General features: G+C 41.7%; 1 protein-coding gene across 2 annotated transcripts in view; it reads right to left on the reverse strand.

Annotated features, from left to right (window-relative positions):
- nbas (NBAS subunit of NRZ tethering complex) overlaps positions 1–22,478 on the reverse strand; it is a 148,198-nt gene that overhangs the window by 18,936 nt on the left and 106,784 nt on the right. For both annotated transcript variants that reach the window (XM_085770806.1, XM_085770807.1), the window contains exons 48-49: positions 20,440–20,529; positions 19,126–19,309 (exon numbers count right to left, since the gene is read on the reverse strand). In XM_085770806.1, coding sequence (XP_085626932.1) covers positions 19,126–19,309; positions 20,440–20,529 — 274 coding nt within the window. The remainder of the gene's footprint in view (positions 1–19,125; positions 19,310–20,439; positions 20,530–22,478) is intronic.

Here is a 22,478-nt window from a genome sequence, read left to right on the forward strand (position 1 = left end):
GAGGAAAAGAGAGACTGAGACGGAGAGAGTGTGAGAAAAAGAGAATGAAATGGAATGAGTGTGGGCTAATGTGGAAAAAATGAGAGGAGGAGGAGGAGGTGGAAGGAAAGTAATTAATTTTCTTCTCAAAGGTTGGCTTCTAGTGTGATTTAACAGTTCAGAGAGCGGCTGATTTCTGAGGGGAAAACTACAACCTGCCAAAGCATGGCTGCTGCAAAGACAGGCTCTGTCACGCTCACACGCACACATGTACGAGCAAGCGCGAACACGAGAGAGCTAGACGCACGAAACGCAGTTCAAATTCATGGCTGGATTTCGATGTAACGTCTGGTGATATTTTATCAGCGTATAGGTCTACACACACACACACACACACACACACACCAAGAGTAAATACTTACATCTGCATTAAATCTTGATTTTCAATTGAATGAAGGAGAGTAATAAAGTGGGTTTAGTAGAGATTTCATCTGCACTGGTCCAGCTTCAAAGTACTCATACTTGGGCAAGCAAATAAAGCTCTCCAATTAACAACAATTTAATGAAATGTATTTTGAGGCCGTAAGTACTTTTCCTTAGGGAGGATTAATTGTGGGCTCATAGAGCGTTTTGGTTGGTGTACCATCTAAGGCTTTTTTCATATAAAAAAAAATTGCAGTGTTCAAACGCTACAGACCACCACATTAATTCTCGTGCATCCCACGAACTCGACGACAAAATTATCATAAAACTTTCCCCCCGTTGCATAAATAAAATAGTTTCACTGTTACAAATGACTTGACAGCAGTAGTCAAAGCTGCAGAAATGCACAACTGCCAAAATTCTACGTGGAGCTGGAGCTCACGAGGCCACGAGGACCACACACACGGCCCACTGCATGTGCATGTTGCCTCGACATAACTGGATTACAAGGCCTTTGAACAAACATATACCCAGGGGATATTTGCTAAAAAGCCACAGTGGAAGGCCACAGGTGACTTGTTCCATGCCGTATAGGTTGTTGTGCAGGCAAACTAAGTGAATAAAGCCCCCTCTTTGCTAGCTCCATGGCAACTACTGGCAGCAGACAAATATGTTTCAAGAGTAGGATTTTTTATTTTTTATTATAAGAATGCAAATGATGGCAAGAGGCTCTTATTTTGGTGGCCATGAAAACTGAGCTGGTCATGGAGTGACAGACCCATCCAATCGGTGATGCCTGAGGACATTTTGATGGTGGCATATATCTTTAAATGAATATAAATGTTCAGAAATTATCAACACTTGTTATTACACTGTTATTACTGTGTTACAACTTGTCCAATGTTTAGTAAGCACTCCTCGCATCAGCCGGTGTCTTTAATAAGCTTCAGTTACTTGCTGGTTCTGAGACATTAGTCGCAGTAAACCTCTAATTTATGCATAAAAGCAAAGGTTAAATCGGTGGCAGCACAGCAGATCCGTGCTTAGTGCTGTTGTGAAGCGCCGTACGACGGGGGATGGAGCAATAAATGAGCAAAGCTGAAGCTCAGGACCCTCTGGAAATGGAGGTCATTTGGGAAACAGAAATGGAATCTTAACTACCTGTAAAAAGCCCTCACTGCAATCTAAAGCTCTCAAATCCATCAGTGAATGTAAACTGCAACCCAAAGCCTGTTCATCATTGTTATGGCCTTACTGCGTTATGAACGCTGAATACTGAACACCGTAGCTATTGAAGCCTTTTATAAGTTTTATGGCAACGTATATATCCATCTTCTTGGGGAATGGGAGGGTAGAAATGCTCTTGGGATCCCCTGATAATATTCTGATTGCATGTTTTCGAGACAAAACACGATGCAAACTGCACACACATATCCACATACGTACCCTTTGCACATACAAATACACTTCATACAACTGCAGTCTTTCTTTCTCACACACAACCACACACACACTCATCAAAACTCACCTACAGTAGACCGCAGATTAAATGGCTGTTAATTACAATGTGGCTCTGAGGCTTTTGTTTTCTTAACAAGGAAAGATGGTAATTAATTATGCCTCATGATTAAAATCAACATTTCCTCTGTGGTGTTGTACAAAGAACAGGGGGCACGAGGGCACGAGGGCAGAGGGAGGAGGAGGGACGAAGCTGTCAGCCAATACTACGACGCTTAGCAGAGAAGTGCTGACAAATGAGATCGGCCTCTCTGTAAACCAGCCCACCTAAATATACTATATCCCACCTAACTGTCCACCTCTGTGTATATTAATATCCATTTCTCTACACTTTCTCTACTTTTTCATCTAATTCCCTTTTCTAGCTTTCACATACTCTCAGCTCCTCTCTTCCCTCCACATCTGTCCACGCCAACATCAGTCAACGGGACAGCAAGATAAATGCTAATAGCGGAGTATACTTGTGAACTGAGACTCCGTATTTTATGGCCCATCACCACTTCCCTGTATGGAGCTTTTAGATAATTAATCATTCTGCAAAACCTCCTCTCCAAATAGTGAATGTCTTTTCGTTGCTTGTTATCTAAAGTAGACACAGCAGGCCTGTCTATCGTCACATCTCTCAACATGCAACACAAAGTGGGACACATGTAGCTCCAGTGAGAGTGACTATCAGCATTTAAAGAGAATGGAGCGTTTTCTTTTATTTCCTTCACGAAAAAATGGGTGAGTTTGTATGTTTCCAGCTGTGTGGCGGGCGGCTGATCCCGGATGCTATTACTGTTCTCACCAATCAGTGTTACCTGAAATAGCACAATGTGTTCCCGACCCACACTGGTTAATCCTCGTGCTAAAAGCTTTTTTTTCTCTTCAAAGGTTAAAAGTGAAAAACATAATGAGAGAAAAATACGTACAAATTAAACTGATAAACAAGTCTAAATGTTACGTTCTTTCTTAACATAGCCACACTATGAGGACTAACTAGCTCTGTGCTCATTGTTCATTATTCCCCTGTCTGGTGTTGAGGCTGACTTGTTGCCTGTAGCATGCATCTTTAGCCTCAGTCTTCTTGCGCAGCAGTGGCTGAAGTAAATGAAACATGACAACTAGAAGCTACCAGCAGCTGCATTGTCGCTCTCTCTCTCTGTAACACAGGGGAAAAAGTGAAACAGTCCGTGGATGTGGAAGTCTTGTGTGCACCTTGGTGGATGTGCGTAAAGTGTTACTGTAAAATGGATATTGCATTTTCCCATTTTCCCCCAGCTGCTGTGATCTTTTCATGAACCAGTAAGTATTTTCAACCTTGTTTCTTTTCAAAGGCAATATAGGCTTAGTAAGGTGTGCTCAACCGTACCTTATCTTTGTTTAACTGGACACACACACACAGTACGCACACTCTTAACCAAGAACTTAGATGATATAATTCTTCCCCTCACCTTGAACCAAACAGACTGAATAAATAGTCATAAAATCTGAGGTTTCATAAAGCTGTATAAGAAGCAGAATCAGTCATGTGCACATTTATATAGGGTGAAGAGTAAAATTACAGAGTTGTGTTGTAGTTTGCCCCCCAAAAAAGCTTGTGTAGTCAGGGTATCTCTCCGGTGATTAAAAACTGCAATGCAGTCTAACCCTGCAATCAGCATATGATAATAAAACAGGGGGAAAAGAGAGGAAGTGTGTGTGTGAGCAAGAGAGAGAGAGAAAGACACTGAGAGAGATGGGAGCTGCTTTGTGCTAAATCGATATGCAGAGCAAAAACTGTCAGAAGGCACGTGGGTGACAGCACACACATGCATACGTGCGCTTGCGTGCTTGCGTGCGCGCAGTTCAACACAGGACAGAAATGAAGATGAAGTATTAAAAGACTGAATAAGACAAGTCCAGATGATCTGTTTTCTTTTCATAAAACAAAACTGTACACGTGTGTGTGCGTGCACATGCAAGCAAAAGAGAGACTAGAGAGATAAAAGTGGAGTCATCTATTCCTCCTGAGAGTTGCTGGCATGAGACTCCTTTTACTCCTTTATGGGAAACTCACACACACACACACTCAATAAGGACCTTGCAAACTGACACGCAGGTGTGCACACACAATCAAAAACAATCAGCTGAATGCAACTGACACAGAGCTTCAATAAACTCCTGTGAAATCATTTCCTCCATATGTCGCCATCTTTCCTAAAGGAATAAACTCCCTCACTAAATAAACATTCTCACATCCAAGTGCTCCAGTGTGGAACCGTTTCCAACACACAGGTGACACTTGAAGGTAATACTGTAGATAATTATAGACACAGGGGGGTGAATGAAGACTGGCCCTTCTATACTCTAAATCTTCAAGAGGAAACATTAAGGAGGTGCATCCAGTGATTTCGGCCCCCAGCCAGGCTTTGAGGTATTTTTATTTGCAGACAATAAGCATGTTTGTCAACAACAGCTAAGCGCTAACGTGTGCATATTTACAGCCCACAGGGAGCTTGAGCCCTTTCTGATTTTTTTAAAATTCTATTTCATGTTATGTTTGATGATTAATAATTAAATGCACAGGAGACAAAGCTAAAATAGCTTGATGTAGGGCTGCGTGATAGGAACTGTATCTCTGTATTTACCTACATAAAAAAGAGTAATTTTAAAGGAGATTGAGTAGTATAATAGATCTTGACGTACTATAGGGTAAGATAACTTGACAATAAAAAAACAACCTGTCAAAACACAAAATTGGTACTGATCATACAGCTGTCTCACAGGAACAGACAGCATGCTTCCTAAAAATATAAAAATAAACAGCATTCCCTAAAACAATGTAAGGCCTTCAGAGAAACAGCAACAAACTGTAATTTTACCAATTCCAATTCTGCACTGTAAGAAAAAACACAAACAGAAACATGTTTCATGGTCTGAAAACGCCCAAAAGGGTTTAGAAGAATAAAAGGTTAGCAGGAGATTGGAAAAAAAGAAAGAAATTATAGTGTTTTCTTCCATTATAAATATTTCACCAGAGATTTGATTGAAGGTCGACACCTGCCTGAAAGGCTACAGTGTAGGTTACAGAATGCAGCATAAATGTTCAAGGTCAAGCCCCCACGGAGCTGCTCTGAGTAATTACCACCCTGGCGGAAGGAGCTGACTGACATTTATTTCATTTTGTCAACATGCAGCTGTTTTCACCTCGTCTCTATAGAACACATAACACACCATTGGCTTTAAATGGGCTCTGTCCGTGGTGCTGAAAGGCTTCTCTGCCAGTAATTATCACTGAGGAATGCTCGGTGTACTCAGCTACATGGAGCGCAGTGGGTGTCATACTTTAAGCTTGATGAACTGATTTTTTTTATTGTTTGGCCCTTGTTGTTGCCATAGCTAAAAGACCATTGATGCTTGTAGCAAACAAACAAGCCTCGTAGAAAGTAAGTAAAAGTGTTTTTTGAAGTCCAAATTGTTAGTTAGTCCGTGGAAATGAACTGTGAAGTTTCAAATTACAATCCACTAAAGATCTATCCCTTTATAAACCAAAATGTAAAACCTGTGAATTGATAATTATAGTATTTTGACAGAGCATTATAAGCTTTTCTAGGCTTTAGAGAACTGTTCACAAGATGCTAAAGCTGCACTAAATCAAGCTTCCCTATTTCACTTTATTTTATTCTGTTTAATTAAGCACTCTTTTTTTTCTTATATACTGTATGTAGTTGTCCTATATAGCAGTCATTATTTTCTAAAATGATAAAAGAACATATAGATATTATTTTATCATATAGACATTAAGCTATTGTTTTTAATTGCTTCCCGTGATCAATTTAATTTTCAACCAACAGAACTAAGATAGTACACATGGGCTCTTTAATTATAGACTACATTTGTAATTTTGTGTGTTCTCAGATACTGCATGGCTAATAGATTAGAAATATATATAAATATTATATGTGTATCAGCTGCCCTAGCCCTTTTTATCTAAGCACCAGTTTGGTCTGTGCCCTGAGGCACTTTACTGTAGCATCATACAATCAAGATATCTAATGAGAAAACTGGGATCAAAGTGTCAGTCACAGTGTGTAAATTAGTGGCCTGCTTAAAAAATCTCACCCCACTTGTAATGAGAACTCTCCCTTGGACATGCTTTCAGTGTCTGAGGTGGAGTTAAAGCAAATGAGGCGGATGGCATGAGAGAGAAGGGAAGCAGCAGTGGTTATGGGTTTCTTTTTTTGTGACACCTTTCATTAATCTCAAATAAGCCACATAACCTGTTTACAATAGAGGTCTATTGTTAAACTTTTCATCATTAACTGATATTTAAAATAACGGATTTACAAGCAGTTATTAATTGTGTTTACATTTCCTAGGATCTGATATAGCTTTCTACACAGTGATATTCTGCAGCACAAGAACAATAAGCATTTACATAACGGCATGTTAATTTTATGTACATCAACAGGGGGAAGAAACTAAAGAGGAATTTGCAATAACTTTTGTAGACTGTTTTTTTGTTGTTGTTGTAAGGCTTAAAATGACTGCCTCAGTCTGCCTCAAATTGGACAATTTCACATGCAAATGAAACAATCTTCCAGATTAATTAGACTCAAAACATCTTTGAACCTGCAATAACAACCCCAAGCTTTTAGGGGAACTAATGATAACACAAATTTGTATTCATTATTTGTGTACTATCACAAGTTTGAACTTGGAGAGCTACTTCAAATATTTCCATCAGGATTCAGATCATGTGCTGTTCGGAGACTAATTGTTGACAGTTTTGTGTTATTTCAACCAAATGCATGAGATGAGGTTGAGATATTAAACCTCAAGTGTGCAGTCATTTAACACAGCAACCTTGGAAGGTTGAAAGGTTTTCAAGGGGCAGTGGGAGTGCTAAAGGCACAATGGCCATAATTAAAGTTTACTTTTGACTGACACACTGAAATATTAAAAGTGCTGTGGGACTAACTGGTACATCATGTCCAGGGTTATCCACAGTTGTTGTTTATAAAGGATATGACCTACCCCCTTCGAATTATTGATTGCCTTCGCAAATATTAGAAGAAACAAACGGTTTTCTGACACAAAACCCTCAGTGACACAGACACTAACTATGTCAAGCAGCAAAGGCTTTGTATATACTGAATGCACTGCAGTTGTTTATACAGTCGTCTGGTGACTACATCGATTACAGTCAAGATGATAAGCTGTCAAAGACTATCAGACACTACTCAGAAGATTACACCGATTGATCAACCTGGCTTACAGAGCATATGTATGCTTGGCTGTAATTAATCAAAACAGAAAACCAGAGTTATTTCCAGTCTGGAAAATGTTGAAGACAAACTGCTCAATCACTCACAATCAGCAGGGGATGTCTGAGGAACAACTCGCAGCACTTGTAAGACATAACAATCAGTGCCGCTGGTCAAGCACTGAGTTCTGGTTTGTTTAAAGTTGAATAATTACCACTTGAACTTTTTAACTCTCATCAGAGGTTCAGGTCTGAACAACACGGTCACAGCTTTGACCTCTATATGACTGCCTGAGAAAAAGCCTGTGGCAGATTTTGCCAATGGATTGCACAAAGGGAATAAAGTACAATAGTCCAGATAAAGGTTCACTACAGGCTGGGCAACCTAGCATAAGCATACTGTTGCTGTATGTGCTATTTTACATAATCACATACAATACATACTACCTCAAAATATGATAATAAACACAATTTCACATGATTCTTTTTGCAAAACCATACCGTGTATTGCAAATTTGTATTGAATATGTATTGTAAACTACTGTCAAGTATTGTCTGATGTTGTTGCTTTTATTACTTAGCCTGGATTGTCTTAGCGGAGGACCACAGTGGAAATAAGTCTTGGACTTTTCTGTGTGATCCTCCTCAGTTTTTTTAGGTGGGACATGTTCTTGTTCTCCACCTGTGCTTTCAGAGTGTGTGGGAACTGTACGGGTTCTCTCTTTTCTACTGACAAATAAATCAAATCAAATCAAAACTGATTAATACAGAAAGCCTACAGCTTAATGCAATGTAAAGGGTAGAAAATGTATGGCGTATGACTGTACACAATTGATCACAGAGTCACTGAGCTTCATCTGGTCTTCGAGCTGGGTCAGGCCACAGCACTTCATCAACATCACATGCTACATTTGTCCTATTTACACTTCACGTAGTGTAGGTCTCCTCCACCCCAGTATGGCAGTCATGCAATCTACACAAAGTGAATGTGTAGAATATCTGTAATGTAATGAATGTAATGATCTGAACATTTTTATATACAGTAACTTTCATTGATAAAACAGTACAGTAAAGTACTCTACCTGTCTTGTCTAAAATCTCTGGATTACTGTAGCATGGATACAGATAATCTACTGATGTTTGGTTGGACCCTTTAGGGTCCCTCATGGTCTATGACAGTCTGAATGTCATCAGAAATGATCACTCTTTGTCTTCTTGCATTCTGTAGTGGTTACTATTGGTTTTCACATCATGAGAAACAAGTTTGATCAATTGTGAGTCGTTGTGTTTGACAATGGTAGCTGATATATTTCACTCTGGTCCAGAGCGGTACAGTACACTGATTAACCAACAGTCCCACATTGCCATCTATGGAGCCACTCGGCTAGCGTGGACAGACAGACAGACCTTTAGCCTTATATTGTACTACCAGATAATAGCTTCTTTGCTGCAAGCAATATAAGAAAAACCTTTTCAAATGCACAATTTCTCAGCTGGGAATATAATTTGGAAATAAATTTAGATGAAGCCCATGGGAATTTTCTATCAGGCCTCTGGTATTGATTGCTTTCAAAACAGCCCAGTAATGGAAGGGAATTGATATGAAACAACCACGTAATGGAAAATGACACTCATGTTACCCCTTCTCTTGGTAGAGCACACCCGTCAATATCATAAAATGCACATGAATGCGCACACACGCACACATATCCTTGTCTTACTACATTCATAGGGACCTGTTATAGATACGAAACACTTTCCACCCCCCATTACGCTAACATTAATCACCAATACTGGATGCCTAACCCCAACACGTACTACTATCTCACTCTAATCTGAATCCTACAATCACATCTTAACCATCAAACAGCCATTTAAACACAGCATTTTGGTCCCCACACAACTGTTGTACTCCACAACCACAGTGGGTTCCCATCTGGTCAGTGCAGCTGAAAATAACCTCAACAAAAGCCCCATTTACACACCTGTTACTTTATCACATCACACACATGCAGACCTCAAGAACATGTCTTCGTATCTGACAAGAGCTGACCCTGTGGCTGACTTGTTGACGTATGCGGTGAGCAAATCATCACCCCCGTGTGCAACATCATGGTAGACAGGTTAATGATCAGTGCTACTATCACTGTCTGGGCTGACAGCTCTCTCCCTCTCCCTCATCACATCTTATTACCTCTGCCAATCTTGACGGTGAACCCTGTCAATTTCACCTTTCTATCAAATGGGCAAGATAAATGGCAAAGGGATTCTTGTTTTTTAATATCATGGCATTAAAAATGCTCCCGAGTCAACTTCATCATTTAATGGTGTCAGTTTGCTAAATTAACGTGGCCATTATCCAGCTCCTTGGTCAGGTAATTATTTTCTGGAGGTTTTAAAATAAGGCCTGTCACGACTTATTGCAAATTACTCGAATCTTAAAATGTTGTGAATGTTTGTCCCACAAGGGAAATGTTGGAGAACTGGTTTTAAAGGTGGACACTTAACCCAGTATTCCTTCCTCCTGTCAACGTGGCAACCGGTTGTTGTGAATATTTCATTAGGGTCCATTAGGGATCTGAACTACACAAGACATTTTGCTGCAGTTTAACTAGATTTTTTTTCTCTCCAAAACAACAGGCCTCGTTTATTGCACAAGGAATAAAAACACTGTGTTAGTCAATGTCACATTTTTCATTTAAAGATAAAAGCTTATGAAATTAATGATTAAGATTGTGGTCTTACTGAAGTTTCAACAAAATGCATAGATATTGTGTTTTGTCTTTGGGTGGCAGCATAGCAGTTCACTTACTTTAATTAAAAACAATAAATTTAAAAATGTTAAATCAAGTTATTAATATTAAGAGAAAAGCAAAAAAAAAAAAAAACATCACTGAGCTCCGACCAAATATTTACTCTTGAGAAACTGCGTCTACTCCAAAAGTATCTGTATCACAGCCAACACTGCACCAATCAAGTGAATGTGCTTGTTAGCCTTTCTCAGTTAACTCAAAGCAGTGCAGTTTCTTCCTGAATTTCTATGAGCTGTTAGTAAAACACTAGTGAACTTTCGCCCCCATCAACAAATCTGCCTGATAATCTTCTCTGTGACTTGGCAATTATCTCAGTCCTTGACCTGAAAGGCAGCGAGAGAGAGAGAGAGAGAGAGAGAGTGGGAAGGGAGGGAGAACACAGGATGTGGGCATGTCAGTGTATCGGACTGGGAGTACCGGCGGAGCTGTGGGATTCAGAGATCTCTGTATCTGGCCTTTACTGACTGCACTCTGAATGAGCTCATCAATATTCATTGACCTGCTCTGGCTAATGTCCCCAGCGACGGGCAGAATAAAGTTGCAGAGGTCGCACACTTCACAAGGGGAGAGAGAGAGAGAGAGAGAGGGAGAGGAACCAGGAATAGCGAGGGAGAGAATGAGCGATGCCTGGGAAGTGAGCGGGCATGATAAGAGAGTGCAGGTTTCAGACGAGAATGAGAGCAAAGAGAAGCAAACACCAAAAGGGCAAAGCCTCGGGGCTTGTAGGAGGTTAGGGAGTTTATTACGACTTGAAAGTGAAACACATAAAACATGCAGGGGAAACATAAGCACAGAGATAAAGACACACACCCCTGGAGAACAAACAAACACACACACACACACACACACACACCCTTGTGCATGCAAAGTATGACATGACAAGATGAGCGCGATGACAAACAAATACAGCTTCTCTACCCTCTCATTCTATTTGTTGTGCTTTTTCTCGCTTTCTCCCTGAAGTCTATGGTGGATACACGTTGTATAATATGACACCAGAGTATACATAATGGTACACGCCTCAAGAGAGGAAGCAGAGTTGGAGGGAGAGAAGATAAGAGATGCGGTGGTGGGGGGCTCCAAAGACAAAAGACAGAAGGGGAGTGGTTAGGAAAAAAAACAAAAAGAGCTGATCAAGGTTAGGAGGAAAGAACAAGCTCGTAGCTTGAAACCATCTTGACACACACCTGCTTGACATGAAGCCTCAGCGCCAGACATCCATATTAAGCGCACACACAAGAGCAGCCTTTACAGTATATTTTAATATTAAAGCCATTTGTGCAGAGGCTCGAACCTCGTCTTCATCATGCATGCATGCTAATATACAGGCTGATGAATATTCAAAGTGTGAGAAAGGCCAAGGAGAAGGGAAGATACTGAACCACCTGCATTTGCAATTGCACACACACACACACACACACACACAAATCATGGGCTGACATGAGCTCACATAAAATAACAATGTGAATAAGTTAAACGCGTTAAATGTTAAATTTGAACTATGCACATTTTAAACATGAGCTCAGATGGAGGTGTGAGGTCATGTTTAAGCTTGGATGCGCACACACACACGCACACACACACACACACACACACACACACACACGCACACACATGCTCACACACGCACACACACGCTCAGGCTGAATCATCTCAAGTTTGAGTAAAGCCTTTACTTGGTGCCACCGAGCAGCAAAGAACTTGCCAAAAAAGATTAAGGTGGCTGAGCTCCACCACCCCCCCCTCCTCCTCCTCCTCCTCCTCCTCCTCCTCCTCCTCCTCCCCCTCCCATCTCTGATTTTACCATCTTTCTCCCTACCTTCTGGCTCTTTGCTGCCCACTCCCATCACTTCAACTGCCCTCAAGCTCTTTTCTCCTTATTTCTTCTCTTGTCTGCCTCTTTCTCTTCATCCTCTCAATTGTTTATTTTTTCGTGCTGCCTACTGTCTGGTAGTTGTTTTTTTTTGGACTGAATCATTGGTGAGCCCACGGAGCGAACAAAGTGTTGTGCCCTTCTCTCCCGCCTCTGAGTTAAAAACACAGGATAAATAAAGTTTTCACGAGGAGCCAAGTGGGATGGAGAAGAACTGACAAAACAAGTGGAGATATTGCAGGGGGCCTGACCATCACAACTGTGACTCCTGACCTGTTGCATTAGGGTGCAGCCATTCAATTCCTCAACCCCATCACATGTATTATTTATCTAGTTGGAAAGAGACTCTGCTCTCTCTCTCTCTGTTCTTGTATCACTCTCTCCCTCCAGTCCAGGCTCATTCACTTTCATCAGACAAATCTTTCTCTGCTCCTCTGTACAGCTTCCTCTCCTCACCTGGCCTTCACCTCCGGAAAGCTCCCACTTTTTTTTCTTAGTTACCACACAATCCCCAGTGTGATGAATCCTGAAGTTCTGGCTCCAGAACTTCTCTTTCCAACTTTTTTCCATTTGACAATGTCATAGTGTATGTGGGTATGTGTGTGTCTGGGAGCACCACAGGGGCCTAATGGCGACACATTGTTCTGTCAAGCAACAACACTCCCACTTGTGTCTATGTTTGTATTACTGTCATATCAAACAAATATTGTAGTAACAACAAAACAGCGTACCATCCATCTGCGCCGCTCTTTTTGTCTCCTTTCACAGACTTATATGTGTCAGAGCTGAGCGTCATCTTGGCACCACGGCTTTGCGTTCTTCAAATGACGGCCTTAATATTTAAAAACACATCAGAGTGGGATGTGTTACATTATAGCAAGAGGGGAAATGCACACAGTCATAAACCTAAAGAAAATGTAGGCGTATTATAGGCTTATCTTCATAATACGCAAATTAATGCAAACTTACAATTCAAATATTCACAGTTTTTAATGCTTTTAATATCCTCTGTAAGAACCTGTACACAACTACCAGCTGTGGACTAATCTGTTTGGGATTCTGTCTGTACATGTGTATGCGTGCAATGTGCATACACTCTCCCTCATTACACTATGTCCAGAAATGGTGGATAGTGAGCATCACTATCTTGACTCTCTACAGAAAGAGAAACAAAGGTGGAACGTGGAGAGAGAAACAAGACCACCAACAAATGGAGACACTATGAAAGTATAAAAAAGAACAGAAGCATTACAGGGTTTTCAAAGTATCACAATGACTATAAACAGGAAAGGAAGCGAGGAAGTGCTCTACCCTGGGCCTGTGCGACTCTGCATGGAACCAAATTCATCCGAAGCGGAGACGTGATCAGAAACAAGAATCATCAATAAGCGGAAGAAAGGGCAGCACCCTTTGGAAATAAATGGGATATTTTTGTCTGAAGTTAACTGAAAATCTACAACTTCGAAATCAAAACGCGACTCAACCATCAGGAGAGCTCAGGAGGAGGAGGGGAAAAAAGCACAAGACAAGGTGGAAATGAAAAGAAAATGAAGATATGCCTCGAGGAAACGCCAAATAAAGGCCTGGCTGGGGTTAACATGGTGGTGGTGGGGCTGTGGCTATAGACTGGAAGCTGACAGAGAGCAACTTCAGTACACAGCCTGCTCTGCTCTGCTCTGCTCTGCTCTGCTCGCCTCAGTTCATCCATATTAGATAGACGGTGCACTGCAAGGCCGAACAGCACAACACAAAAACAGTGTGTCACGGCAAATGATCCATGACATTGACAGGGGGAGAGGGACTTGTAGCATGAATCAGCGATCACTGCTGATGAGCTCGGATGATGACTTTTTGTGCACATGCACACGCACGTGCGGGGCAACCTTCCCCCTCCTCTATGCTCTGCAACATTTAGAGTGCACACAGGTGTGAAGACCTTGATGCAATGACCAGGCTCACCTTCCTTTAATGTGTGTGTGTTGAGGGCATTAACGTTAGCACCGCCGTGGGATTTAGCACGGTAATTATCACCTTCACACAATAACATCAAGTCTACGGCACAGGAGAGGTCATTACATTAACCAGCATCTATGTACATACACAAACATGCAGTTTAAGCACATGCACCCACACATGTTCTGCTATCGGTTGTCACCTCTTTGCCTGTGACATACCATAAAGAAATAACCCTAAGTATATTGTTATTAATGACATAAAGGCCAAACACACAGTTTACAAATGCAGACATGCGCACTGACAAAACAGATTGTCCAGTTTTGACAGTGGTGACATTTGGACGCCCTGCTGTTATGACTAATCATTCAGAATGAAGTCACAAAATCTATCCCTGACTTCACCTCTCACACCCTCTCGTCCTCTCATCCCCCGCTACCTAAATGTCAGCATTTCAATGGGCTCATTAATACCTCCCCTTTCTAGGGTGTCTCTCTCTGTGTGTGTGTGTGCATGAGTGTGCTGGGATGCAGTAAGAGGGGACAAAGATGATGTATTGGAATGGCAAGTGGCCTATTGTTCCCTTTTTCTGTTTCAATATCATCTCTGAATCTTTCTCTCTCTTGATGTGTCTGATCCATCATTATCTCGCTCCTCTCTCTGATTTTCTCTCTCTGTGTTTCCTTCTGATCCATCATCACTGAGTGTGTGTGTGTGTGTGGATGAATGTGTGTGAAGCGGCGGGCTGTGAATCATGTAGTGGCCTTTCCACTGACACGGCCTGGCCTGACCCAGTCTGGACACCACCGGGCTAAACAGCATTCATCATTAACGGCATTCGTCTGCTCCTATCGCGGCGAGGCGAGCTGGAGCTGGAGCTGGAGCTGGTGAGTGTGTGCGACACAGTAATGCATAGACGTGTAAGTGGGGGAGGAGAAGACTTGGACAGCCATTGCGGAGAGACGTTTCAGATCCGAACACATCGGATCAGAGGGTTTCTTGACATATTGTCAAAGACGCGCACACGAGGCAATGAGGCAAGGATGGAGGTTTACACAGCGAGTGAATCAGATCTGTAGGAATATACAATGACGCCTGAAGCACACGCAACCTGGTTATCAGGAGACAGGAAAACAAGGAGAAAGCTGTAGCTGCTTCAACCTTTGAGGTACATGTGTTGTGATATGCACAGATACTGTACCTTAAATTCAAATCTGACAATGAATATGCGTTAGGGCTGGTGCGTGTTATTTTGTAATTAGAAAACATGTGAATGTCACTTTTATTCATTATTTTTAAACAAGGTAGTTTGACTTTATTTCTGTGGTCAGAAATCTAAGAGCCTCAATGGACACAGATTGAAGAGGAAATCTACATAATGGAAAAAATGATGCACCACCTAAGACTACAGTTCGAAAACAAATGGATAAGATGAACAATACCGAACAGCGACAAAGCACAAGACTTGATTGAGTAAAAGAAAATGGGAATATGGACAAATTGCTAAGACACTACCTCCCATGTGTTTTTATTTATTTTTGTATTTACCTGTATAAACTTTGGTTTTACATCGGTATAAAAGGAAAAATTCTCAATAAAAACTAAAGTGCCCCAAAAAAAAGAGATCTAAGAGCCTGCTGGCAGCTCATCAGATGAAAATGAAGAGCAGCGAGCAAGAACCTAACAAATACAAATTTAGCGTACAGTGCAGGGTGCACGCTACACAAGCTGCAACCCATCAGATAAAGTTATAATAGCATTAGCAAGCTTTCAATTTATAAGGTAATTCGCTTGAACTTGAAAGGAATAGTTTGACATTCTGAGAGAAGCTCTTATCTGCTTTCTAGCTGAGCGTTAGACAAGAAGATTGATACCACTCTGGTCTCTCTGTGTGGTAAACTTAAAGGCGCTGCCAGCAGACAGTGAGCTCAGCCTGGCCGAGGGAAACACGTCACCTGGCTCTTCTTGATGATATCGGATTGATAAAGGAAACCGGCCAAAACAAATGAGATGTTCAAAAAAAAGTGAATTAATGACCTTTAGAAGGTGGTGGTTGGAGAATTTCGGGTAAAGTCAGGCTAATTATGCCAAGATAAGCTAAACTAAGATAACACGCTTCATAATTAGTTATGAGAGTTATTTCCAAAAAAATGTTGAACTATCCTGAAAGTGTTCAGCGGTCACAGGTCAGAGGCAGTAAATGGCTCGATGTGACAGAGCACCACTGTGACATTATTGTTTCTAGCTGTGGTTTCCCCCAAAAGCCAGAGTGTATTTTCCGAGACCCAACTCCTTACTTTTAATCAGTCCCATTGTTGTAAAGTAAACAACATCCATATTTCTACATCAATCTTGAGCCTGACTTTAAGAGGAATTAAAGGAGACTGTTGAATACAGCATACGTCTGGCCTAATGTCTGTGATTTATCAATGTCTAGTGACCAAGCATATTATGAAGCTATTTTGATCCTGAATAATTACACGATTAAACAAAAGCTTGTGGATTCAACCCTGTTTCGTTTTCTCACACTCTATCAATAAACTCATTTTGTTTTATGTTCACTCGTGAAATCGCTGTTTCCAAAATACTTATTTTTCCTGTCTTTTAATTTGCAAATGAATAAACGGCTTCAATTAAATAAAGACTTACGAGGTCTGGGAACTCTGTGATGTAAGTTTTTACTTTCATCCTTTGATTCATCAGTAGCTTTTCAGTATTGTTGGTTTTTGAGGAAAGAGAGCCAGGGTAGAGAGGTGAAGCTACACACTTTGCACACAGCAAGATAAAGGGAGGATGAAGAGACGAGGGATTGATCTTTAAGATCAAAGTGACATTTTCTTCAACCTTGTTGTTCGGTTACATCTGTTCTCTGCATCAAAATATACACACGGCGCATATACTGTATATATATAAATATGAAGTATTTCTGTGTATGTGTGTCTGTAAATGCAGGAACTTTTGCGCAGCTCTGTGTGTGCGTGTGTCGCTGTGGGTGTGTGAGGGGGAATATAACTATTTTGCAGCTGCCTTTGATCACTAATCAGACGCCTTTGACAGAACAGCAAACAGACGGTGGCGGAAACAGAATCATGAGAGAAACTCCGGCTTAAACATACTACTGGTATCAGCATCGCTCTCAAAACCGTGGCTTGACAGCACGGTTGTCATGGAAATCACAGCAGGCAGTCTGTTTGTGTGAGTGTGCATAAGCAAATGCGCCCTGCACAGGAGGGCTAAGTGTGCGGGTGAAGGATGGCTATAGTTGTTTTGTGTGAATATGTGTGTGTGTGTGTGTGTGTCTGGGGCAACATGTGGGACACAGTAAGAAAGGACTTGTGCTGATTAGTTAAGGGAGCAAGGGGATGAAGGGGGAACAATACTAACTTCTTTCCTTCCCTCTTTGCCTCTCACTCTTGTATCCGACTTTTTTCATTCACCACTTCCTCCTCCTCCTCCTCCTCCTCCTCCTCCTCCTCCTCCTCCTCCTCCTCCTCCTCCTCCTCCTCCTCCTCCTCCTCCTCCCCCTGTGTATCCGGCAATAAGCCAACATGATGAGGTCAGAGAGGGGCCGTAGTGAGTCTCTGGCGTGGCTTCAGGGAACCAACATGCAGCCATCAGTACCAGCTCTGTTTGCGGATGGTGTCAGCCGAGCCAACAATGATTACTGTACCACAGCCTTCAGCCGGGCAACAGCCAGTGGAAACAATGTGTGTGTGTGTCGCTCCAATTAGGAGACAGAGTGTTATAAATCAAAGAGTGAACACACGTGAATGTGTTTGTGCGTATAGCTTTGCGTTTATGTCGGTACAGATGTGGACATGAAAAATCTATGCAAACAATTTTTTTTTTTTTTTTTTTTAGACTAATCAAAGTTAAATGAGACATTTGGCTACAAAACCCCCTGTTCACACATTTAAAGGCCTCTCGGTTGCCTTAGGGAGAGACGAGAGAAAGTGGCACTTCATCTGAAATGAGTCTCGCTCTTACAGCAAGACTTCTCTTACAAGATTAATTAACTGATCCCTTGGGTGTACACTCCCTTGAAAGTGCATGTGTGTGTCCGCCTGTAGGTGTGTGTGTGTGTGTGTGTGTGTGCGTGTGTGTGTGTATCGCCAGAGCCTGCCAAATGTCGGTAGTGCACCCAATTAGTTAAAGAGTCCGGGCCCACACACCTGTCTACCTGCGCTGACAATGGCCCTGGGCTGTGCGCATACATTTACACATTAATTAACCAGCTCGAGTCATTAATTAGTCAGTCAGGAAGCTTAATGACTATCCACTCGATGGTGGGTTACACCAGAGAGGGAGGAGGGCTCAGGCAGATCCACACCAACAGATACACGCATGTGCAAACATTTAGGAAGTGTGTGTGACAGTCTTAATTTATCTATTTCCACTAGTTAGACGTGAGGAGGACAGGTCGCCATTGCCTGGACACTTACATTATCACTGGGACATAATGATGTCGTCTTTCTCTTTGTATTGGCCTGTTGCCATGTTATAGTCTTGTTATCCTAAACCGGAGAGGCTTCTTATCCATGGCCTTGATTTCTCATACATACAGCATACTGTATCTATCCTCAGAATCTTTTCATTTTAGATGCACAAATGAAATTTTGAATCAGATTTTCCAAGAACACAGATTTGTTTACTTTCTCCTGGTTCTATAAATATACAACTATTTTTTGTGTAGCGGTCTGCCACGACTGTGGCAACAGAGAAAGAAATGTTTCTTATAAGATAACACAAAAAAGGCAAGAGTGAATCCTACTCTGAGAAAAAGTATTAACTCATTTCTTAAAAATTTGAATAGAGAACTGTGAAACACCTGCTGGTAGTCGGCCATTTCTAATGAAAACCAATCATCATCTCAGCTCCTTTACATTTATATTTTAAACTGACATTAACTACATCTTACTTATCCTCTCAGAACCACACTGACCTTTTTTTTTTTTTTACAGCCTAAGGCCCCTTATTGTTACATAATAGGAATGTATCTCAACATTTGCGTGTTTCCTAATGGGGTGAGTGAGTAATTGATCCACCTCTTCACGTCAACACTACCTCATTTCTACTCCATTCTCCCTCCCCTGAAGTCCTCTCTCCACTCATCAATTGCTAGTAGCTGTTCAAAATTTTATGGCGCAGCATTTGATGTTATGACCTTGGAGCAAAGAAACTAAATATATATATATATATATCTATATGTACCCAGACATCTGTAGCCTCCTCCAGATCAAGTACCAGTGTTTGGGAGCGCCTGGGATGAAAGTTGTTTCTCAAGTGGGGGCCCGATGAGTCATAGCTGCATGTGTGAGAGCATCTGTGCGTGTTACCTCTCTGTCTTTGAGAACAGCCTGAGTTCTGTAGAGCAGCAGCAGACGGACGTCGCTGTCTCGCAGGCTGAAGTTACTCTCCAGGATCTGCAGCACATCAATCCGAGGCCGCACGGGCAGCGACGAGTCTCCGCAGAACGGACGCAGCCACGCCAGGAGGTCGTCTGAAGTCACCGCGCTGTCGCTGGGGGAGGAGGGTAAAGAGGAGCGATAGGTGACAGGTGGAGTGAGTGGGAGATAAGGAGACAGAGATGGAGAGGCGAGGTGGAGAGGTTATTACAAAAAAAACAAAAAAAAAAACTGAAGGTCTCATCTAAATGAAGTTTGTTTCACTCATATTTTGTTGAAGCTGAAAAATTACACAAAGGATTTACCACCATAACAATTACAATGAAAAACTTTTCACAAAAAGACATCCACCGTGTTCAAAATACAATGTACTGTAGACACAATTTGAGAAACACTAATCCAAACTTAATCAAAACCAATTCAAACAAATTGCGTTTTGTCTTTAACACTGTTATTGTTCCAGTAAACCCTCCAGACTACAACTGAGAAGCTTCGATCAATTTTCATGCAAAAAAAACAAAAAAACATTCACTGCATCGTTGCAATTTATGATATGAACCAGAATATTCTCTGTATCTGGGCAGCTGGTTGGACCAGATAAAAGATTTGAAGATGTCACCTTGAGCTTTAGAAAACCGCGATGGGCAGGCTTCAACCTTTTTACTGTACTCAATGATGAATCGAGAGAGTAAACTAAGTTATAATCAATAATGGCAACAATTTGTTGCAGCGCTAATTCAAACAGCAAAGAGAAGAAGCTTAGGTGGCGTCGCTGTGTGCATAACTACAGTAAAGGTAGATGATCAGAGGCTGTTCTGTTACAGATCCATTGTTTTACTTTGATTTGTTTGGCTAATGATCACAAAGAGCAGGGACGGGTGCTGTGTCAAAATGTTGTCTTCTCAAAAAAGGGGAAAAGAGCCAGCAAACAGTTTGGCGCATATCTCTTTATTGATTCGACTATCGAGGAGACATTTTACTGATATTTGACACTCAGCAGGTCTCAATCTCCGGCCTTGAACGGAGCAGAAAAGAAGGAAAGTGTGAAGGAAGAAGCCTGCGTGATGACGCATTCAGATGATTCACATGTGCTTGAGATCAAATTATCTGAATTATTCTGCTCTATGAGGACACTTTTGTTCAATGAAAACAATGAACACCGCCAAGAGAAAGTCTGTAAGTATAGTGAGAGTGTTTATCATTTGTGAGTGTGTGTGTGTGTTTGTGTAGATGTAGATAACCTACCCACTCTGGACGTTGTTGTGCACAGCGGTCACCATGGCCTCCAGGACCCTCAGGGGTTGTGAGTAATTTGTCAGGGCGTCTGGGTCCCCGCTGAAAAACAAACCACATCACAACAATCATCTTACATAATACGCTAATTAAGATAAGATTTTCAAATTACCACAATGTCGAGGGAACTGCGAGAAGAGAGAAATCAAAGGCTTCCTTCTCGGGGACAGTGTTTCGGAGTCAAAAAAAAAAAAGAAAAAGTTTTTGGCAGCAAGTGTCTGAGGCAAATACAGCTTTGTAAAAATTAATCATCATGAAGTTATTTAAAGTCCTGGAGACATAAAGCAACAGAAAAACATTTAAACCTGTCTCCAACATAATAAGCTCATGGGCTCTGTGAGCATGTCGGAGAAATTCACCAGAATAGATATATTATAATTTAATCATTTAGCGATGATGAAAAAAAAAAGGTTTAGAAAAGAAAAAAAAGAAAAACGCTTTCCAAATACAAAGCAGGAGAGTTTTAATGGCAGTTAATAGTAGGTGAGCATGAAAAGGTAATATGTGATCTTTCTGCAGCGTCATTAGTATATTTCCTAGTGTGGCTGTGAGCTTCTGCTGCAGTGTGTGTGTTTGTGTGTGTTTGTGTGTGTATGTTGCAAGAGAAGGGCCATTTTTCACAAAGACAGAAAGGGGGAAAAAGGGTGATTTCCCTCGACTCAACTCCACTTTGCTCCTGGGCTTGTGCGCGTACACACACACAAGTAAACACACAGATTTTCACCGAGCATCACATGTGCACACACGCACACACACATACAGGGTACACATATGCATGCGCGCGACATACAAATGATGTAGCACGAGGCAGAAAAGACGACACAGCGTTTTCTTTATTGCGTTTTACCACTTACATTTTCTCTTCAAAGGCGCACAAACACAGAATAGTTATGACAGTTACAAAAGACGGCCATTAGTGCGAGGCTCAGGTATGCCTGCTGTACCAGACTGAAGGCTTAGAGAGAGAGAGACAAAAACAAGACCGGCTCATTCATACCTGCCAAACGCAATGCTTCGAGAAAGCCCTGAAACAACGGACGCACACAAACAAGGGGATCCGCGCACACACAGAGTCACACTTGAATGCTTGCATATGAATATGCAAGAAAACACTGAGTGACACGTTCCACAGAAAGAAAGAACTCCAGTGAATACACAAGGTACACACACGCGCACAAACGCATGGGCACAGACCGAGTGTGTGCGTTGGTGTGGGAGCTGAGTGAGATCTGCAAGAGAACAGCTGTATCAGGCTGCATTAATTATAGGAAGATAATATATCAGAGACAGGGGACGAGTGTGAGCGCGCGCAGGGAAAGAGTGTCCGTGTTTGTGTGTTCATTAGGGAGAGTGGCCACATGTCTGCTTGACTACAAATGTGAGTGTCTATGTGAGCGAGTGCACGGGCGTTTTCTAGTATGTGTGTAAGTTTGTGTGTAACACCTACAGTATCTGCGCCATGCACCATTGAGCATCCTTAAAGAAGCAGGAAATGAGGCAGGAATATAATCAAGGCAATTGGCACTCATTTGTCAAGCCAATCAGATGGCCCGATGATATCTAGGCCCTTCTCTGTAAAAACCTCACTCATGTGTCTGTTAGTATTAGCATAGGAGGGCATGAAGGACAAACACACTGCTGTGAAAAGAAGCCTCGCATTTAATCTCATGTATGCTTTTTTTTGTGTGTGGTAAAATTTGCATTTAGGTTATGTATGTTAAAGGAAAGCGACTTGCTTCCCTTCGTAAAAAAAAACAAAAAACAAGCGGCTCCTCACACGTCACACATGGACGAATCATTTCTCCATTCCTTTTGAAAGCAGGGAGCAGGAAGACACCAATAAAATGCTGCGAGCCCAACTCCCACATGCAGCTGCTGTAGATTGAATTCAACACTTCAGGCATTTGTTTTGACACTGTTTTCCCCACCAACACGCTGGGCCCAAAGTGGACCAATACACACACACACACACAATATTTCCAGATAACCAA

The sequence above is a fragment of the Trachurus japonicus genome, chromosome 24, assembly GCF_045865225.1.
Source record: "Trachurus japonicus isolate A0001 chromosome 24, Traja_1.0".
In the NCBI taxonomy this organism is placed as follows: domain Eukaryota; kingdom Metazoa; phylum Chordata; class Actinopteri; order Carangiformes; family Carangidae; genus Trachurus; species Trachurus japonicus.